The sequence below is a fragment of the Drosophila takahashii genome, chromosome 2L (assembly GCF_030179915.1).
Source record: "Drosophila takahashii strain IR98-3 E-12201 chromosome 2L, DtakHiC1v2, whole genome shotgun sequence".
Classification (NCBI taxonomy): Eukaryota; Metazoa; Arthropoda; class Insecta; order Diptera; family Drosophilidae; genus Drosophila; species Drosophila takahashii.
In genome coordinates this window covers 433,839-446,504 of record NC_091678.1, presented here as the reverse complement: position 1 = coordinate 446,504, position 12,666 = coordinate 433,839, and the positions used below count along the sequence as shown (strand labels likewise).

At 43.4% G+C, this 12,666-nt stretch overlaps 4 protein-coding genes across 6 annotated transcripts; 3 read left to right on the top strand and 1 right to left on the bottom strand.

Annotated features, from left to right (window-relative positions):
* The first annotated feature begins 90 nt into the window (after positions 1-90).
* On the top strand, positions 91-1,461 carry U2af38 (U2 small nuclear riboprotein auxiliary factor 38). Its single transcript, XM_017149250.3, has 2 exons — positions 91-327; positions 394-1,461. Exons 1-2 carry the CDS (start codon positions 284-286, stop codon positions 1,148-1,150), a joined length of 801 nt encoding a protein of 266 aa, XP_017004739.2. The 5' UTR covers positions 91-283; the 3' UTR covers positions 1,151-1,461.
* A 223-nt stretch (positions 1,462-1,684) lies between these two features.
* On the bottom strand, positions 1,685-2,337 carry LOC108062541 (protein PET117 homolog, mitochondrial). The gene is made up of 2 exons (XM_017149261.3): positions 2,127-2,337; positions 1,685-2,072 (listed from the first exon to the last, which is right to left on the bottom strand). The coding sequence occupies exons 1-2, from the start codon at positions 2,216-2,218 to the stop codon at positions 1,715-1,717; spliced, it is 450 nt and encodes a 149-aa protein (XP_017004750.2). The 5' UTR covers positions 2,219-2,337; the 3' UTR covers positions 1,685-1,714.
* Positions 2,338-3,347: 1,010 nt separating this feature from the next.
* On the top strand, positions 3,348-12,404 carry LOC108062344 (androgen-induced gene 1 protein). Of its 3 annotated transcripts, none has more exons than XM_017148971.3 (4): positions 3,348-3,447; positions 4,153-4,373; positions 10,718-10,938; positions 11,564-12,404. In XM_017148971.3, exons 2-4 carry the CDS (start codon positions 4,176-4,178, stop codon positions 11,886-11,888), a joined length of 744 nt encoding a protein of 247 aa, XP_017004460.2. In that variant the 5' UTR covers positions 3,348-3,447; positions 4,153-4,175; the 3' UTR covers positions 11,889-12,404. The 3 variants fall into 3 exon arrangements, with proteins under 3 accessions (XP_017004460.2, XP_017004471.2, XP_017004451.2); XM_017148962.3 differs by lacking the exons at positions 3,348-3,447; positions 4,153-4,373 and adding exons at positions 9,432-9,567; positions 9,755-10,207; XM_017148982.3 differs by lacking the exons at positions 3,348-3,447; positions 4,153-4,373 and adding an exon at positions 9,160-9,376.
* Amnionless (amnion associated transmembrane protein) lies at positions 6,730-8,373 on the top strand. Its single transcript, XM_017148951.3, has one exon. The coding sequence runs from the start codon at positions 6,746-6,748 to the stop codon at positions 8,252-8,254; it is 1,509 nt and encodes a 502-aa protein (XP_017004440.2). The 5' UTR covers positions 6,730-6,745; the 3' UTR covers positions 8,255-8,373.
* Positions 12,405-12,666: the final 262 nt, after the last annotated feature.

The window sequence follows — 12,666 nt, the reverse complement described above, 5'->3', positions numbered from 1 at the left end:
TTTCTGTTACAAATCACTACATTTTATAGCGCCACTGCGGCTGAAATAAGAACTAGAAAGTCACGACATGAATATTTATTTTTATCGCGAATATATTTTTCACCTGGCAACGCCACCAAATCCGACCAGACGCTGCTTTTTACGTGCGGCATCCGAAAATAATAGAAAATAACTGAAAACACACAGGCGGCGCTAAAAATCGCAGTTTGAACGCGTCGCAGAGGCAAGCGGGCAGCGAATCCACACACTTTGGCCCCCGCAACGACACAGCAGAGCCGCCGACATGGCCGAGTACTTGGCATCCATTTTTGGCACGGAAAAGGACAAGTAAGCATGGCACAAATATACTTTTTCCCGGGGTGGATTGCTAAGTAATAAAACTCCTCTCCACAGGGTGAACTGCTCGTTCTACTTCAAGATCGGCGCCTGCCGCCACGGCGACCGCTGCTCGCGCATCCACAACAAGCCCACCTTCTCGCAGACGGTGCTGCTGCAGAATCTGTACGTGAACCCGCAGAACTCGGCCAAGTCCGCGGACGGATCGCACCTGGTGGCCAACGTGTCCGACGAGGAGATGCAGGAGCACTACGACAACTTCTTCGAGGACGTGTTCGTCGAGTGCGAGGACAAGTACGGCGAGATCGAGGAGATGAACGTGTGCGACAACCTGGGCGACCACCTGGTCGGCAACGTCTACATCAAGTTCCGCAACGAGGCGGACGCGGAGAAGGCGGCGAACGACCTGAACAACCGCTGGTTCGGCGGCCGCCCGGTCTACTCGGAGCTCTCGCCGGTCACCGACTTCCGCGAGGCCTGCTGCCGGCAGTACGAGATGGGCGAGTGCACCCGCTCCGGCTTCTGCAACTTCATGCACCTGAAGCCCATCTCGCGCGAGCTGCGGCGGTACCTCTACTCGCGCCGCCGTCGCGCCCGCTCCCGCTCCCGCTCGCCCGGCAGCCGGCGCCGCGGCTCCCGCAGCAGGTCCCGCTCCCCGGGACGGCGGGGCGGCGGAAGGGGCGACGGCGTGGGCGGCGGAAACTATCTGAACAACGAGCGGGACAATATGCGCGGCGGCAATGATCGCGGCAACGATCGCGATCGACGCAAAGGCGGCGGTGGAGGTGGCGGCGGCGGCGGTGGACGGTATTAATTATTCTGGACATTTTTTCAATACGCTGGCAATTGAGAGAGAAGGGACAACGGACAAGCAACAACGCCAAGTATCGTGTATTTTATTCTCCGCGTTAGTTTTCCACATTTTTTTACAACACTTTCGAGTCGAGGTGAGTGAGGAGATCGGAGAGCAGAAGGGAAAGGAAGGAGAGGACGATGGGGTGGTCCACCACCACCTATGTACAAACCCCCCGCGAAATACTTTACCGAACGCCCATTAGAATTGTAATTTACTATACACACATTCGTAATAATAAAATTGAGTAATACTATATGTATACAGAAAATGAGAGGAAGCTGGAGATAATCGGTGGAAGTGGGCCTAAAAAGTAACTTTAATTGCTCTATTTATTATTTTATTAATGTATACTTTGTTTATTATCCCATATTTAGGTTTTTTAATAAATTACTTCTTATATTCTCATTAAAGGCAGTGATCTACAAAGGTATTTAAGTTTAAAATCTAGCCTATCTGGCCTCCAAAACAACAAATTAACAACAAAAGCCTTCATTTAACCCGAGTTGTTCTTAAAGTATGTATTTAGTGCACAAAGGAGGGCATTTCGGTGATCAAGCCACGTCTGATGGAGGGTGCATCCTGAGTGGCTGCTTCAGCCTGTGATGCCTCTGCATCCCCGGTTCCCTCGGCTCCTGGTTGCTCCGGATGCTGCTGCAGTTCGGGTTCCTGGACATTCGGCGTGGCCTCCGTTCCCGCTTGAAGATTCCTCTGCGAGGCGGAGTTCGATGGAGGTACTGGCGTGTCGGAGGAGCTGCTGGAAGCCTCCCTGGCCCTCAGCTGCTTGGTCATGTCTATTTGCTGCTGCAGCGTGTAGGTATTCTCGTGCTTCCGCCGCTGCTGCTGCTCTACATCCCTCAAAACACCATCGTGGAGCCGCAGGCTGAAAGGAGGATTATAGATTATAGATTCCCCTGACAATATAGAGCCCACTTACCGGTCTGCCGATTGTTTATAGTGCACATAACCTATGATCGCCGTGGAAACAGAGACCGCCATGCCCAAGGTAATCCGCGAAGCGGTCGACATGTCTGGGTGCTGATCTGCGAAGCTGAAGGTTTCCGCCGGAAGTGCCTGCACTGGGAATTTGGGTGTCGGGCTGTACGGTTCCTGAGTTGGTTTCGGGTTACGACATGACTTTAAATTTGAAAGAAAAACACCAGCAGCCTGGAAAGAGAGTGGCCAGCTTGCGGAAGCGAGCTTTTGCCTCCTCGCAGTTGCAGGGCGGAAAAATCTATTTTTGAAAATCAGATTCAAATGGTATTTGTAGACCGATTTGGTCACTATTCATGGGTCTTACTTTTTTATTTGTTAATTTATTATTAATTATGGGAATTTAAACTATAATCCGTTAAATAGCTATTTAAGAATGTTTGGTCATCCTACAAAATAAAAGTTGTTTCACATATTCATATTCAAATGGTATTTGTAGCCCGGTAGCCCGATTTGGTCACTATTCATGGGACTTATTTCTTTATTTGTTAATTTATTATTAATCATGGGAATTTAAAGCATAATCCGTGAAATAGGCATTAAAAATGTCTGTTTTGGTCATCCTACAAAATAAAAGTTGTTTCACATTAAAATACAAGAGCTCAGGAAACCAAAATGAATACCTTTAGTAATTCCGAAAATCGAGTGGGAACTTTTCGCTGCAGATTTATAATCGATATAAGCAAGAGCTACTAACTACTATCTGTATTTGAATATTATTTTTTTCTATTTATTTGTAAACTTTCTTATCTATTTCTTTGACGCAATGCCGGGTTAACTACCTAAAAATAAAACTTATCGCTCATCAAAGTTATCTTCTTATGACTGCATTTGCTCGACTAATCTGGTTACTCACTAAACAGCATACATCTCAATGGGCTGCAGTGTGGGGGGAGGTGGAGGTGGGGCGATTCATTCAGGTGATTGGCCATCATTAACGCATAAACGTGGAGCCCACAATCCGGGAATCCCGACCGGAGTCCGTGGTCCGCGATCCGGACATGCGCAGCACGCACCTGAAGCGAGCAAACGGAGGAGGAACGACACCACAAAAACCGAGGAACCGAGGCAGAAACAGAAGCAACAGCACAAGTACAATGAAATGAAAACGAGCACAAAAGGCAGGAGGCAACACGGCGTATGGGCAACGCAACAAACAGTGCGACTCCAGTTTTCCATACGCTCAGTTGTGCGCCCGCGGTCAAGGGAAAATCGCAGCCGTTCCCCCGAGGAAAGCCAAAAGGAAATCAGGGAAAATACTTAGCGTGCGTGTGCCAGCGAACTGGTGATTTGTTTAGAGAGTGTCGAAATCAAATGCGAAACAATCAACAATTGTTTTTAAGGGCCATAAAAACCATTAAATTATGAACATAACCGATTTATAAACAAGAACCGCGGGGAACTTCTCCATCTGAGTGCAGTCGCGGTGTTCTAGATTTTTTCGAGCGATTCCTGCCTTAGTTTTTGGGGAAGCTTAAATATTTATGTCGGTGACGCAAATATTGATTTAAATTTGTGCGCGCTTTGGGTTGACGAACGCGAGGTGTCTTGACTCGAGGGCCCAAAACACCTTGGCGACGTTTTTTCATGCCCCTATTACAGAACTTACAAAGCTACCGCAAAGTACAGAGAAAAAATAATTTAAAAAATTCTGAAAGTTATTAAAAATGTATTTAATTTAGTAAATGTAATTATTTGTAAGGCGAGACAAAGTAATTCATTTTTAAAAATGTACAAAATTGAATTGTCCTTTTTCAAAAAGTTCAAAAGAATTCTTAATGAACAACCTACAAATTTTGAAAGTCCTTTTTAAAATACCCAATACCATATATTTTTCAATAAAATTTTTAAAATTGAATGCCAAGTTCTGAGAAATACTATTTTAGGCAATAGTATTAAAATATCTTGAAAAAAAATAGTAATAATTTGCGCTGTGTAACTTGAAGTTCCCCTTGGTTTTACTCGTAAAGGATCTGTAGAAAAAACCTCCAGGATGACCAAAGTTGAGCTCTACAAGTCCCGCGTCTTCGTGACAATCATACACCTGTGCGCCCTGGGCCAATTTGCCTACGGGCTCTACTACAGCTCCTTCGAGATCCAGCGGAGCTACAAGCTGAAGACGAGCCTCAATCGCCGCCTGGTGCCGGAGTCGCTGCCGCAGAAAATCAAATTCCTGTCCTACTGGTCGCTGGTGAGTAGATTTATGGCCTAGGCCCATTGAAAGCATCACCTAGAGATATGCGATGAATTATGGGAAATTAAAAGAAACGAGACGGAAATGCGGCCAGCTTCGGTTGTTTCAAGTGTTGGGGGGCAGGGAGAAAATCAGCGAAAGGAAAAATTATTCTTATTATTATGCCTGCGTTGGCCGCCGTTCGCATTTATGTCTGCCATATGTTTGTTTATTTGTTTGTCTGCTCGTTGGGGATCGCCCCCTCTCCGGTGTTTTTCCCACACTCCCATGCCTTTTTTTTATCGGCCAGGCGGGGTCAACAACTGTGGAATATGGAATACGGAGGAGTATCTGAATTTCCTCGTTCGAACTGCTGTTGCACATACTTTGCATGCAAAAATTGCAATCGTTTTCGGCTTTTCTTTCGCCCCAAGTATTTATTTGCTCAGCGGTTCGCGCTTTTCCAGATTTTCAGTTTCGTTTGGACCACAGAATTTATGGGACTGACGAATGCCAGATTATCTGATGGGCGCCAATGTAAATGTGCCATACGCGGCAGTTGGCTTCGATTTGGTATTCGGTGCTTTCTGATGCTGGATGCTTGATGCCTCATTTACATATCGTTAAAATAGCTTAGAAAATCGATGGAATATTGCATTTTTCTCGCAGCTACTTGGCAACAAAGGAAAACACAAGCAAATATCTCAAAGTGGTTGTCATCGTCGACAGGCGAATTTCATTTTTGGATAGGTAAATAAATATGTCTTGAGGTTTGGCCCATGCTCTGGAAAAGTTTCTACTTGACTGAAAGGAAAATTTCAAGAAATTAAATTAAGGACCCCTTAAATGTTTGGAATGTATGTATCTTGAAGATAGTATCTTCCCTACGTATGAAAGGAAATTAAAAGAAATGTATTACCTAACATTACAATAAGGAAATTTCTTTGTTAAAATATACTTAATTTATTGGTGAACAATTTATTACAAATTATGTTAACGCATTTTCCGTGTTAAAACTGACCTATATTTTAAAAAGTCATTAAAATGTCGAGATCACAAAGAAAATACCAGCAGTTGTAATCGCCATAAAAAACCCAATAAATAAGAATTTAAAGACCATTCATGACCTAAAAAGAAGATACTTTTAAAAAAAGCATTTCAAGAACATTTAAAATTGTTTTTAATATATTTTACAATTTTTATAAAATATGTTGTACCTTACTTATTTTTTGTACTTTTTACTTAAAGATTGTTTTATAATTGACAACTTTTGTTCCATTTATTCCCACACCATACGAATTGACCATAATTCATGTGCTTTAAAGTTTCCATTTCCGTGCGGATTTTCCAGTGAATGTTTTTAGTTTATTGTTGCACGACCTTGCGTGCCCTTGATTAATGCCGCCTGCCCCGCCCCAAGTACTTTGATCTGGTGAGCATAAAGTGCTTTATATCTACGGATCTCCACTCGCCCGCCTTTCTTCGCTTGGCGAACTGCTCTTTTATGTAGTCCCGCGATACGAGTACAAGTACGATACGAGTATTTTTCGATGCCATTACCATCCGGTTCAATTATTTTTGTTGCCGATTGGTTCTCCGCCTTTCTTCTGGGCATTCCAATGGCTTCCGTCAAGCAGTCGGATGGGCGGAAAATTGTTTATATATGCGCTATCAAAATAAAAAATAAACTTCAACTATTTTCCGACAAACAATTGCATTGTTGAAGCAAAAGAGAAATAATATGGCTATGTTCTAGGCCAAATCTGTATAGTATATCTATATAGTATGGATACTACATATGTTTGTTGTCTGGACACCGTTCAATCTGTTCGATTTCGAACGATTTATTGGTGAAATATTTTTAAAGCAAGATTTATGGAGCGTACGATCCTTGAGTTTTGATAGCCGACACGTTTTTACTGTTCTTAAAAAGTCTTAAAAACATTATTTTGAAAGGTCTTACTTTAAAATGTCATTTAAGCAGTAAAAGCATTATAAATATATATTTTTATATCACTTTTTATGGCATCTGGAAGTAGTGATGCAGTGACATAATTTGTGGAAGTTCGAAAAATTCCCAAGAGTCGTAGGTTCTCACGAACCCCTTTGATATTTTGATTAATAGTGAATAATAACCATTTTTCTTAAAGGGTATTTATTATTCCCGTCTGCTCGTGAATTTGTTTACATCTGCTGTCCCATTTGCCTGGTTTATTTGCTCTGGTTGAAAGGTCTCAACTTTGATTGTTATCCAGAATTTTGTTTTGGGGATTTGCAGATGGAAGGAAGAAGAAGGGGTAGTGAAAAACAAAACGCCCCCCAAAGCGAGTGAATTTGCCTCTGACAAATTACGATTTTAGTTTGAAATTCACTCTGTTGGTTGCAGCATCATGTGGTTGCAGTGGCTGATTATCTGCCTCCCAGTGGCAATGGCCACCAAGTGGTACGCCGGAGGACTGGAATTTAACCATCCCTCCACCTGGTTGGATGACCACTTGCCATGTGCCCAGGATTTGGTAGTCTTTCCGGAATATTATCCAGCCTTGTTGCCCCTGCCCGAGGAGATATCCATTGATGGTTTGGTTTTTCCGAGAGAGGGGGCGATTCTTCTGGCCGAGGAGTCGACGATTAGCTTTGGTTCCCCGAAGAATTCGGAGTGTGAGAGTGAGGAAAAGAAGGCCTATTTAAAGGCACCCAAATCGAGTAAATGGTTCGACCCTACCACCTGGACGGACAAGGCCAAGAAGGACATTTCCCTGCCAGATCTTGAAAGGATTCCCTGCGATGACGAGCAGGTTATAATCAAGGGTCACGGCCCTCTGGCCTTTGACCTCGAGAACGTCCAGCACCTGCGGATGGGACAACTCATCCTGGCCGGCTCCTCCATCTCCAAATCCTACTTGGAGCAACTCATCGCGAGGGACTTGGGGCAATTTCTCTTTCACAATGCCGAGGACGTGCAGGTGGAGTACTATCGAGGAGAGTTGTGTGGCTGCCACAAGGACTTCGAACGACTGGTGGAACCGGTTTGCCACAATGTCCAGGAGCAGTGCGAAACGCCCCACTGCCTGTCGCCAGTTCGACCCCTGGGATCGTGTTGTCTCATCTGCGGGGCCACCCTGTCCACACCCATCAATCTTTGCACTGAGGGCGGTAAAAAGGAGATTGTGACCAAGATCAACAGCCTTATTAGCCAGGAGAATCTGAAGGATCAGATAGAGTTCCATGTGGAGTTTGTGGGCTCCCAGCAGTTTGGTAACCACCTGCAGGCGGTGCTGACTGATCGTCATGGTTACAGTGAACGGAGCATGGAGTTCCTGCAACAGCAGCTGGATTACTGGAATAGAACGGGCACTACGTTGAAGGTCTCCGGTCGTCCCTACAACCCAAATGTGAGCTTCTCCTCGATTGTTCTCATCCTGTTCTGCATGGCCCTGGTGGGCGTGGTTTCCATGGTCATTTTGGCCCACTTTATGCCCGAGAATCCCTACCTGAATCGCATTCCCCAGTGGATCCACGATCCGCGGCGCTGGAGGTGGCACCACTTGGGTGTGAGATTGCGTCGCAATCCGCTCTTCAGTCGCTTTGACAACGGAGGAGCAGGTAATATTGGTGGTTCCAGTGAAGGAGGTGCCTCCGGTGTGGATCGCCTGGGCATCATGGCCTACGATCCCGAAAGTGGCGAGGTGAGGGAGCGACGGGCCTTCGACAATCCCATGTTCGAGCAGGGAGCAGCTATTGAGGTGGCCGCCAAGGAGTCGCAGGATCAGAAGGAAATCCTGGATGCCCCGCGCATGGAGACGGGTGATCTGGACGCCAGCAGTGTGGTGGATGAACAGGAGCTAACGGAAATCAATTTGGAGCTCTGCGGCCCGGAAACCGACGAGGAGACCATCTAATGGATAATAACAATAATTGTTACTTTATAGGAACAACTATTTCCTAAAACATCATTAAATTTGCTGACGTATATAGAAATTCCAATTTAGTAAAATATTTATCCATTCACGAATACTAATGACAGATAGTTTTATACTGGAGACGGATACCATGGGATTATTTTTGGATATTACATAACCGCAAATCAATTACCAACGCACAATCGATAAATAGCGTGTAACGAAAGCACAACGAAACAAAAGAGCACCTGATAATGATACCAGATATTTCAGTTAGCGGGGCTTTAATGACGTCGCCTTTTTTCCCCCGATGGCCTTGCTCCTTGACCTTCAAAGGGGGTGGCTTGGGGCGGTGGAGGAGGGCTATACGAATCGGAATCGATAGTTGCCATTAGCTGCGAACATATTTCCAGAAGCCTTTGTCTCGGCTCATAAATATGGCTTATGTGTGTCCACATCTATTCATAGAACGCTCTTGAAAAGGCGCGTGCCTCCCCCTAGTTTGTTATAGGATATATCTTATAGTGGGGGGAGGACTTGGTTCCGATGCGGATTAAGCGCCCGTTTTTAGATTTTATTTTAGCTTCTGCCAATTCATTCTCGAGTGGAAATACTTTGTACCACGGCGATTGAGAGTGCGGCAGATAAGCGCACCTTATCAGTTTCAAAGCGAAGGCAAAAATACATACAGTGGGCACTCAAATTTAATTAACTAGAAAAATTAAATTTAAATAAATAAATCTGATTAACTGTAAAGTACTTCTATAATAATATTAATTACTTACTTGATAAGAACTAAATACACAAATGTGGGCGATACATTTAGTGGGCGATCACTGTACACAATCGTACATTCATGTGCAATTGCCGCTGGTGACTGGACTCTGGCTATACTATAATCAGTACATATCTGGCACCAGGAGGTTCAACATGGCCAAGCCCAAGACAAAATCGAAGAGCAAAGGTTCCACCTCGCCCGGCTTCAACAAGGCGGTGCAGTTGCTCCTCCATTTGACGGCCGTGTTGCAGTTCAACTATGGCGTCTACATTTTCCACACACTCGATATGCCCAACACGGTGCCCTTCGCCGGAAAATTCAAGTTCCTAACTTTCATTTGTGCGGTAAGCCTATAAATTGACCTGGGAAACTCGAACACCGGATAAACGATCCGATCCGTTAAGGGATTTATATCACCCAGATTTTGTAGTTCGATTGCATATAGACAAATCTAATCGCTTGTAGTCCATAAAGATACCACGGACGTTGGAAAATTTATGCTGATAGAACATGACTAGAGGCATCAGATTATAGGGTAAATAACGATAAGGATATTTCAAAACATATTCAAAAAATAAATATTTTAAAGATTTATTGTAACGGTTGCATAGATTCTGTATGGGTTTAAAAATTCTTAAAATGTGTTTCTTTAAAAATTAAATGAAAAATCTTTTTAAATCCTAAATGTGCAAAATTTCATAAAAATATAAACTGTTACTTAGATTCCATCGAGTCTAGCATACCCCTTGAATCCAGGGAAAGATAAAAGTATCTGCACACCTGGTATTTTGGCCCTGCTCCGGCTCGGGCACACTGTTCCGCCGCTGGCCCCTTTTTGGGGGTGGCTGGTCGCTGCAAGCAGTATTGTTTCCAGAGAGTCGCGACGGACCAGACCGGTTTGTTTGTGTTTTGGTGCCGTGAAAAATCAATCGTGAGCGAAGAGAACCGAGAAGCAGGGCAGCTGCAGCAGGAAAATGGCATCGGTGCGAGGAAACTCCCTGTACCAGGGCGTCTATGGGGCTCTGAGGACCCTGCTCCACCTGACGGCGGCCGTGCAGTTCACCTATGGCATCTATTACGACTACAGATACGTCGAGTTCCCCACCAGCGAGCCAGAGATGCGAATCCACCATCCCTGGGGGGGCAAATTCAAATACCTAACGTTCCTGGATGCGGTAATCTATCTACTCTGTCTACATCTCCCATTAGATACACGCGCGGTTTAAAGTTCACTCGGTTCGTTTATTGGCACGGTTGGATTGCCTAACTGGTTTACACGCATCTATAAAGCTACACAGAAAAAATGCATCCAGAAAGTAGTTAGAATTTTAGGTGATCAAGGGGATAATTCCTATGGCTTCATTAAAACATCCCCTAAGTTGTGTTTTTATACAACTGGTTTTACCTTTAGGTAACCATTTTAATGATCTAATAGGGAAAATTTATGTTTATACAACTTAAATTAAATAAATATTAATATTTGCGTTATTCCATTCCATTTATAAAACGAAAACCTACGAAACACGAAATCTTTTTTATAAACTCTTATTGTCACTTAAAATTTAGCAGGAAATGCTTTGTGAAACTTTTTTTCGCCAGCTGTAATTCCTTCCACTCCACTTAAGCAACCCCTTCAAAATCCAGCCACATTATCTCACACACGTCAAATGCTCTTCCACTTACAGATAATTCAGGCACTGTACTATATCGTATCGCTGGTCAACGATTTTGTGGGCACCAATGAGCTGACCCCCAAGAAACCGCCGGCGGTGCGCAGGTTCAAGGACTGGCTGATGGCCACTTTGGCCTTCCCGGTGGCCATCAACGTGGGCGTGACCTTCTGGACACTGTACGCCATCGACAGAGAACTGGTCTTCCCCAAGGTGCTGGACCCCGTGTTCCCCAGGTGAGATTCGCGAAACTAGAAACCCAGTGGGATCAAAGCAGTCCGAGATTTAATTTCCCATACTTTATTCATATTTAAATCCTTGTGAATCATTATTGGATTTGGATTCCAGGCATATCAAGTTTCTGTTGAACAAAACCAAATATCATAAACGTTTGTTTATACCACAAATATTTCTATTTACGTTAGTGTCGCATTTTTGTTTACACCACATATTTAAGGCATGAGGCATATATCTCTTTTATCTTGAATTCCTTTTAAAATAACTTTAAGATTCATATAAGTTAAGTAGCACTTAGAAAATTATAAACTTCCTAGGTCGGCAATGAACCTTTTAAATATTAACCTCAAGACCCTATTATCTTCTTTTTCGTAATAGCACTAAAATGTAAATGTTTTGACTTTCACTCAAGTACAATTACATTTTATATTCACGTACGTAGCTTGTTATGACAAGGCACGTGATGGGAATTCCGAATGAAAATTTATAATAAGCTTAATAGTTATAAATATATCTAAAAGATAGAAAGATTCTTTGTTGGGATAGCTTAAAAAAACGACTGAGAAGCCTTAATTTCCATTATATATTTCCTAAGACATATTACATACCTCTACCTTCTTACAGCTGGCTGAACCATGTCCTGCACACCAACATCGTGGTCTTCATCGTCCTGGAGATGTTCATCTCGTACCGCTCGTACCCGAAACGCAGCCAGGGACTCGCCGGACTGGCCATCTTCATGGGCGCCTATCTGGTCTGGATTCACGTGGTGAAGCACTACTCCGGCGTCTGGGTCTATCCCGTCCTGGAGGTCCTGCAACTGCCGCAGCGCATCCTGTTCTTCGCGGCCGTCGTGGGATTCACGCTGTCGCTTTATCTGCTGGGCGAGTTCCTCAACAACACCGTCTGGGCCAAGGAGGTGAAGCTGGCCAAGCGCAAATCCAACTAGGAGTAGGCTGTGTCCCGTTTCTGTTCCATGTAGTCGCGTTTAATTAGCCACAAAATACAAATAATGATTGACGACGACTCAGGCCTGTCTTGGGATTATTTATTTTGTCTGTATTGTACGATCTTCTCAGCCAAAGATATTGATATTGTAAAGAAGACTGAAGAAGTCGCACAAAATATGTGAAAATGAATAAACTTGAGCTTGCCTGATGAACTCGATAATGTATTTGACATCCTTAATAAATTGTGAAAGTCTTTAATCGTAATAGAGAAAACCGTTTGCTAATGATATTCATTCTTTCTTATTACGAATCGCATTGTAATTGAGATTATAGCCGTAGTTTATATTGAGAGCGCGCGCGTCTTCTTAGGTTTTTATTAGATCAGCTAAGTGAAATCGCCTTCTCGATTGCAACAACCTCATATCAAGGCACTCCAAAACAACACCATCTTTGAAAACCAGTGTTACAACCTGTAATTCAATTCTAGTATCGTAATAAACCGATTCAACACTTTATTTACTGCGAGAATTGCTTTTAAATGGTGAAAAAAACTGGGATTTTGTTTTTAAATATTCAAAAAGTTCGACAAGACTGCCAACTTTTATAAAATTTACCGGAAACGGTTAATTTGGTTCAAAAAGCATACAACATGTAAATTTGTTTATCTAATACACTGATTTTTAGTTTGAAAATACCTATTCTTTATTTTATAAAAGAATATGTACTGTTTTTTTAATGAAGAAATTCTTTAAATCAAATCCATAATTTTTAATGAAT

What these genes read in the sequence shown, in the direction of transcription:
- U2af38 (XM_017149250.3), top strand. Translation starts at nt 284, where the DNA reads ATGGCCGAGTACTTGGCATCCATTTTTGGCACGGAAAAGGACAA. An exon ending in TTTGGCACGGAAAAGGACAA is followed by an intron (nt 328 to 393) that starts GTAAGCATGGCA and finishes TCCTCTCCACAG; the next exon opens with GGTGAACTGCTCGTTCTACT.
- LOC108062541 (XM_017149261.3), bottom strand. Translation starts at nt 2,218, where the DNA reads ATGTCGACCGCTTCGCGGATTACCTTGGGCATGGCGGTCTCTGTTTCC. An exon ending in TATAAACAATCGGCAGACCG is followed by an intron (nt 2,073 to 2,126) that starts GTAAGTGGGCTC and finishes TCCTCCTTTCAG; the next exon opens with CCTGCGGCTCCACGATGGTG.
- Amnionless (XM_017148951.3), top strand. Translation starts at nt 6,746, where the DNA reads ATGTGGTTGCAGTGGCTGATTATCTGCCTCCCAGTGGCAATGGCCACC.
- LOC108062344 (XM_017148962.3), top strand. Translation starts at nt 10,007, where the DNA reads ATGGCATCGGTGCGAGGAAACTCCCTGTACCAGGGCGTCTATGGGGCT. An exon ending in ACCTAACGTTCCTGGATGCG is followed by an intron (nt 10,208 to 10,717) that starts GTAATCTATCTA and finishes TTCCACTTACAG; the next exon opens with ATAATTCAGGCACTGTACTA. An exon ending in CTGGACCCCGTGTTCCCCAG is followed by an intron (nt 10,939 to 11,563) that starts GTGAGATTCGCG and finishes ACCTTCTTACAG; the next exon opens with CTGGCTGAACCATGTCCTGC.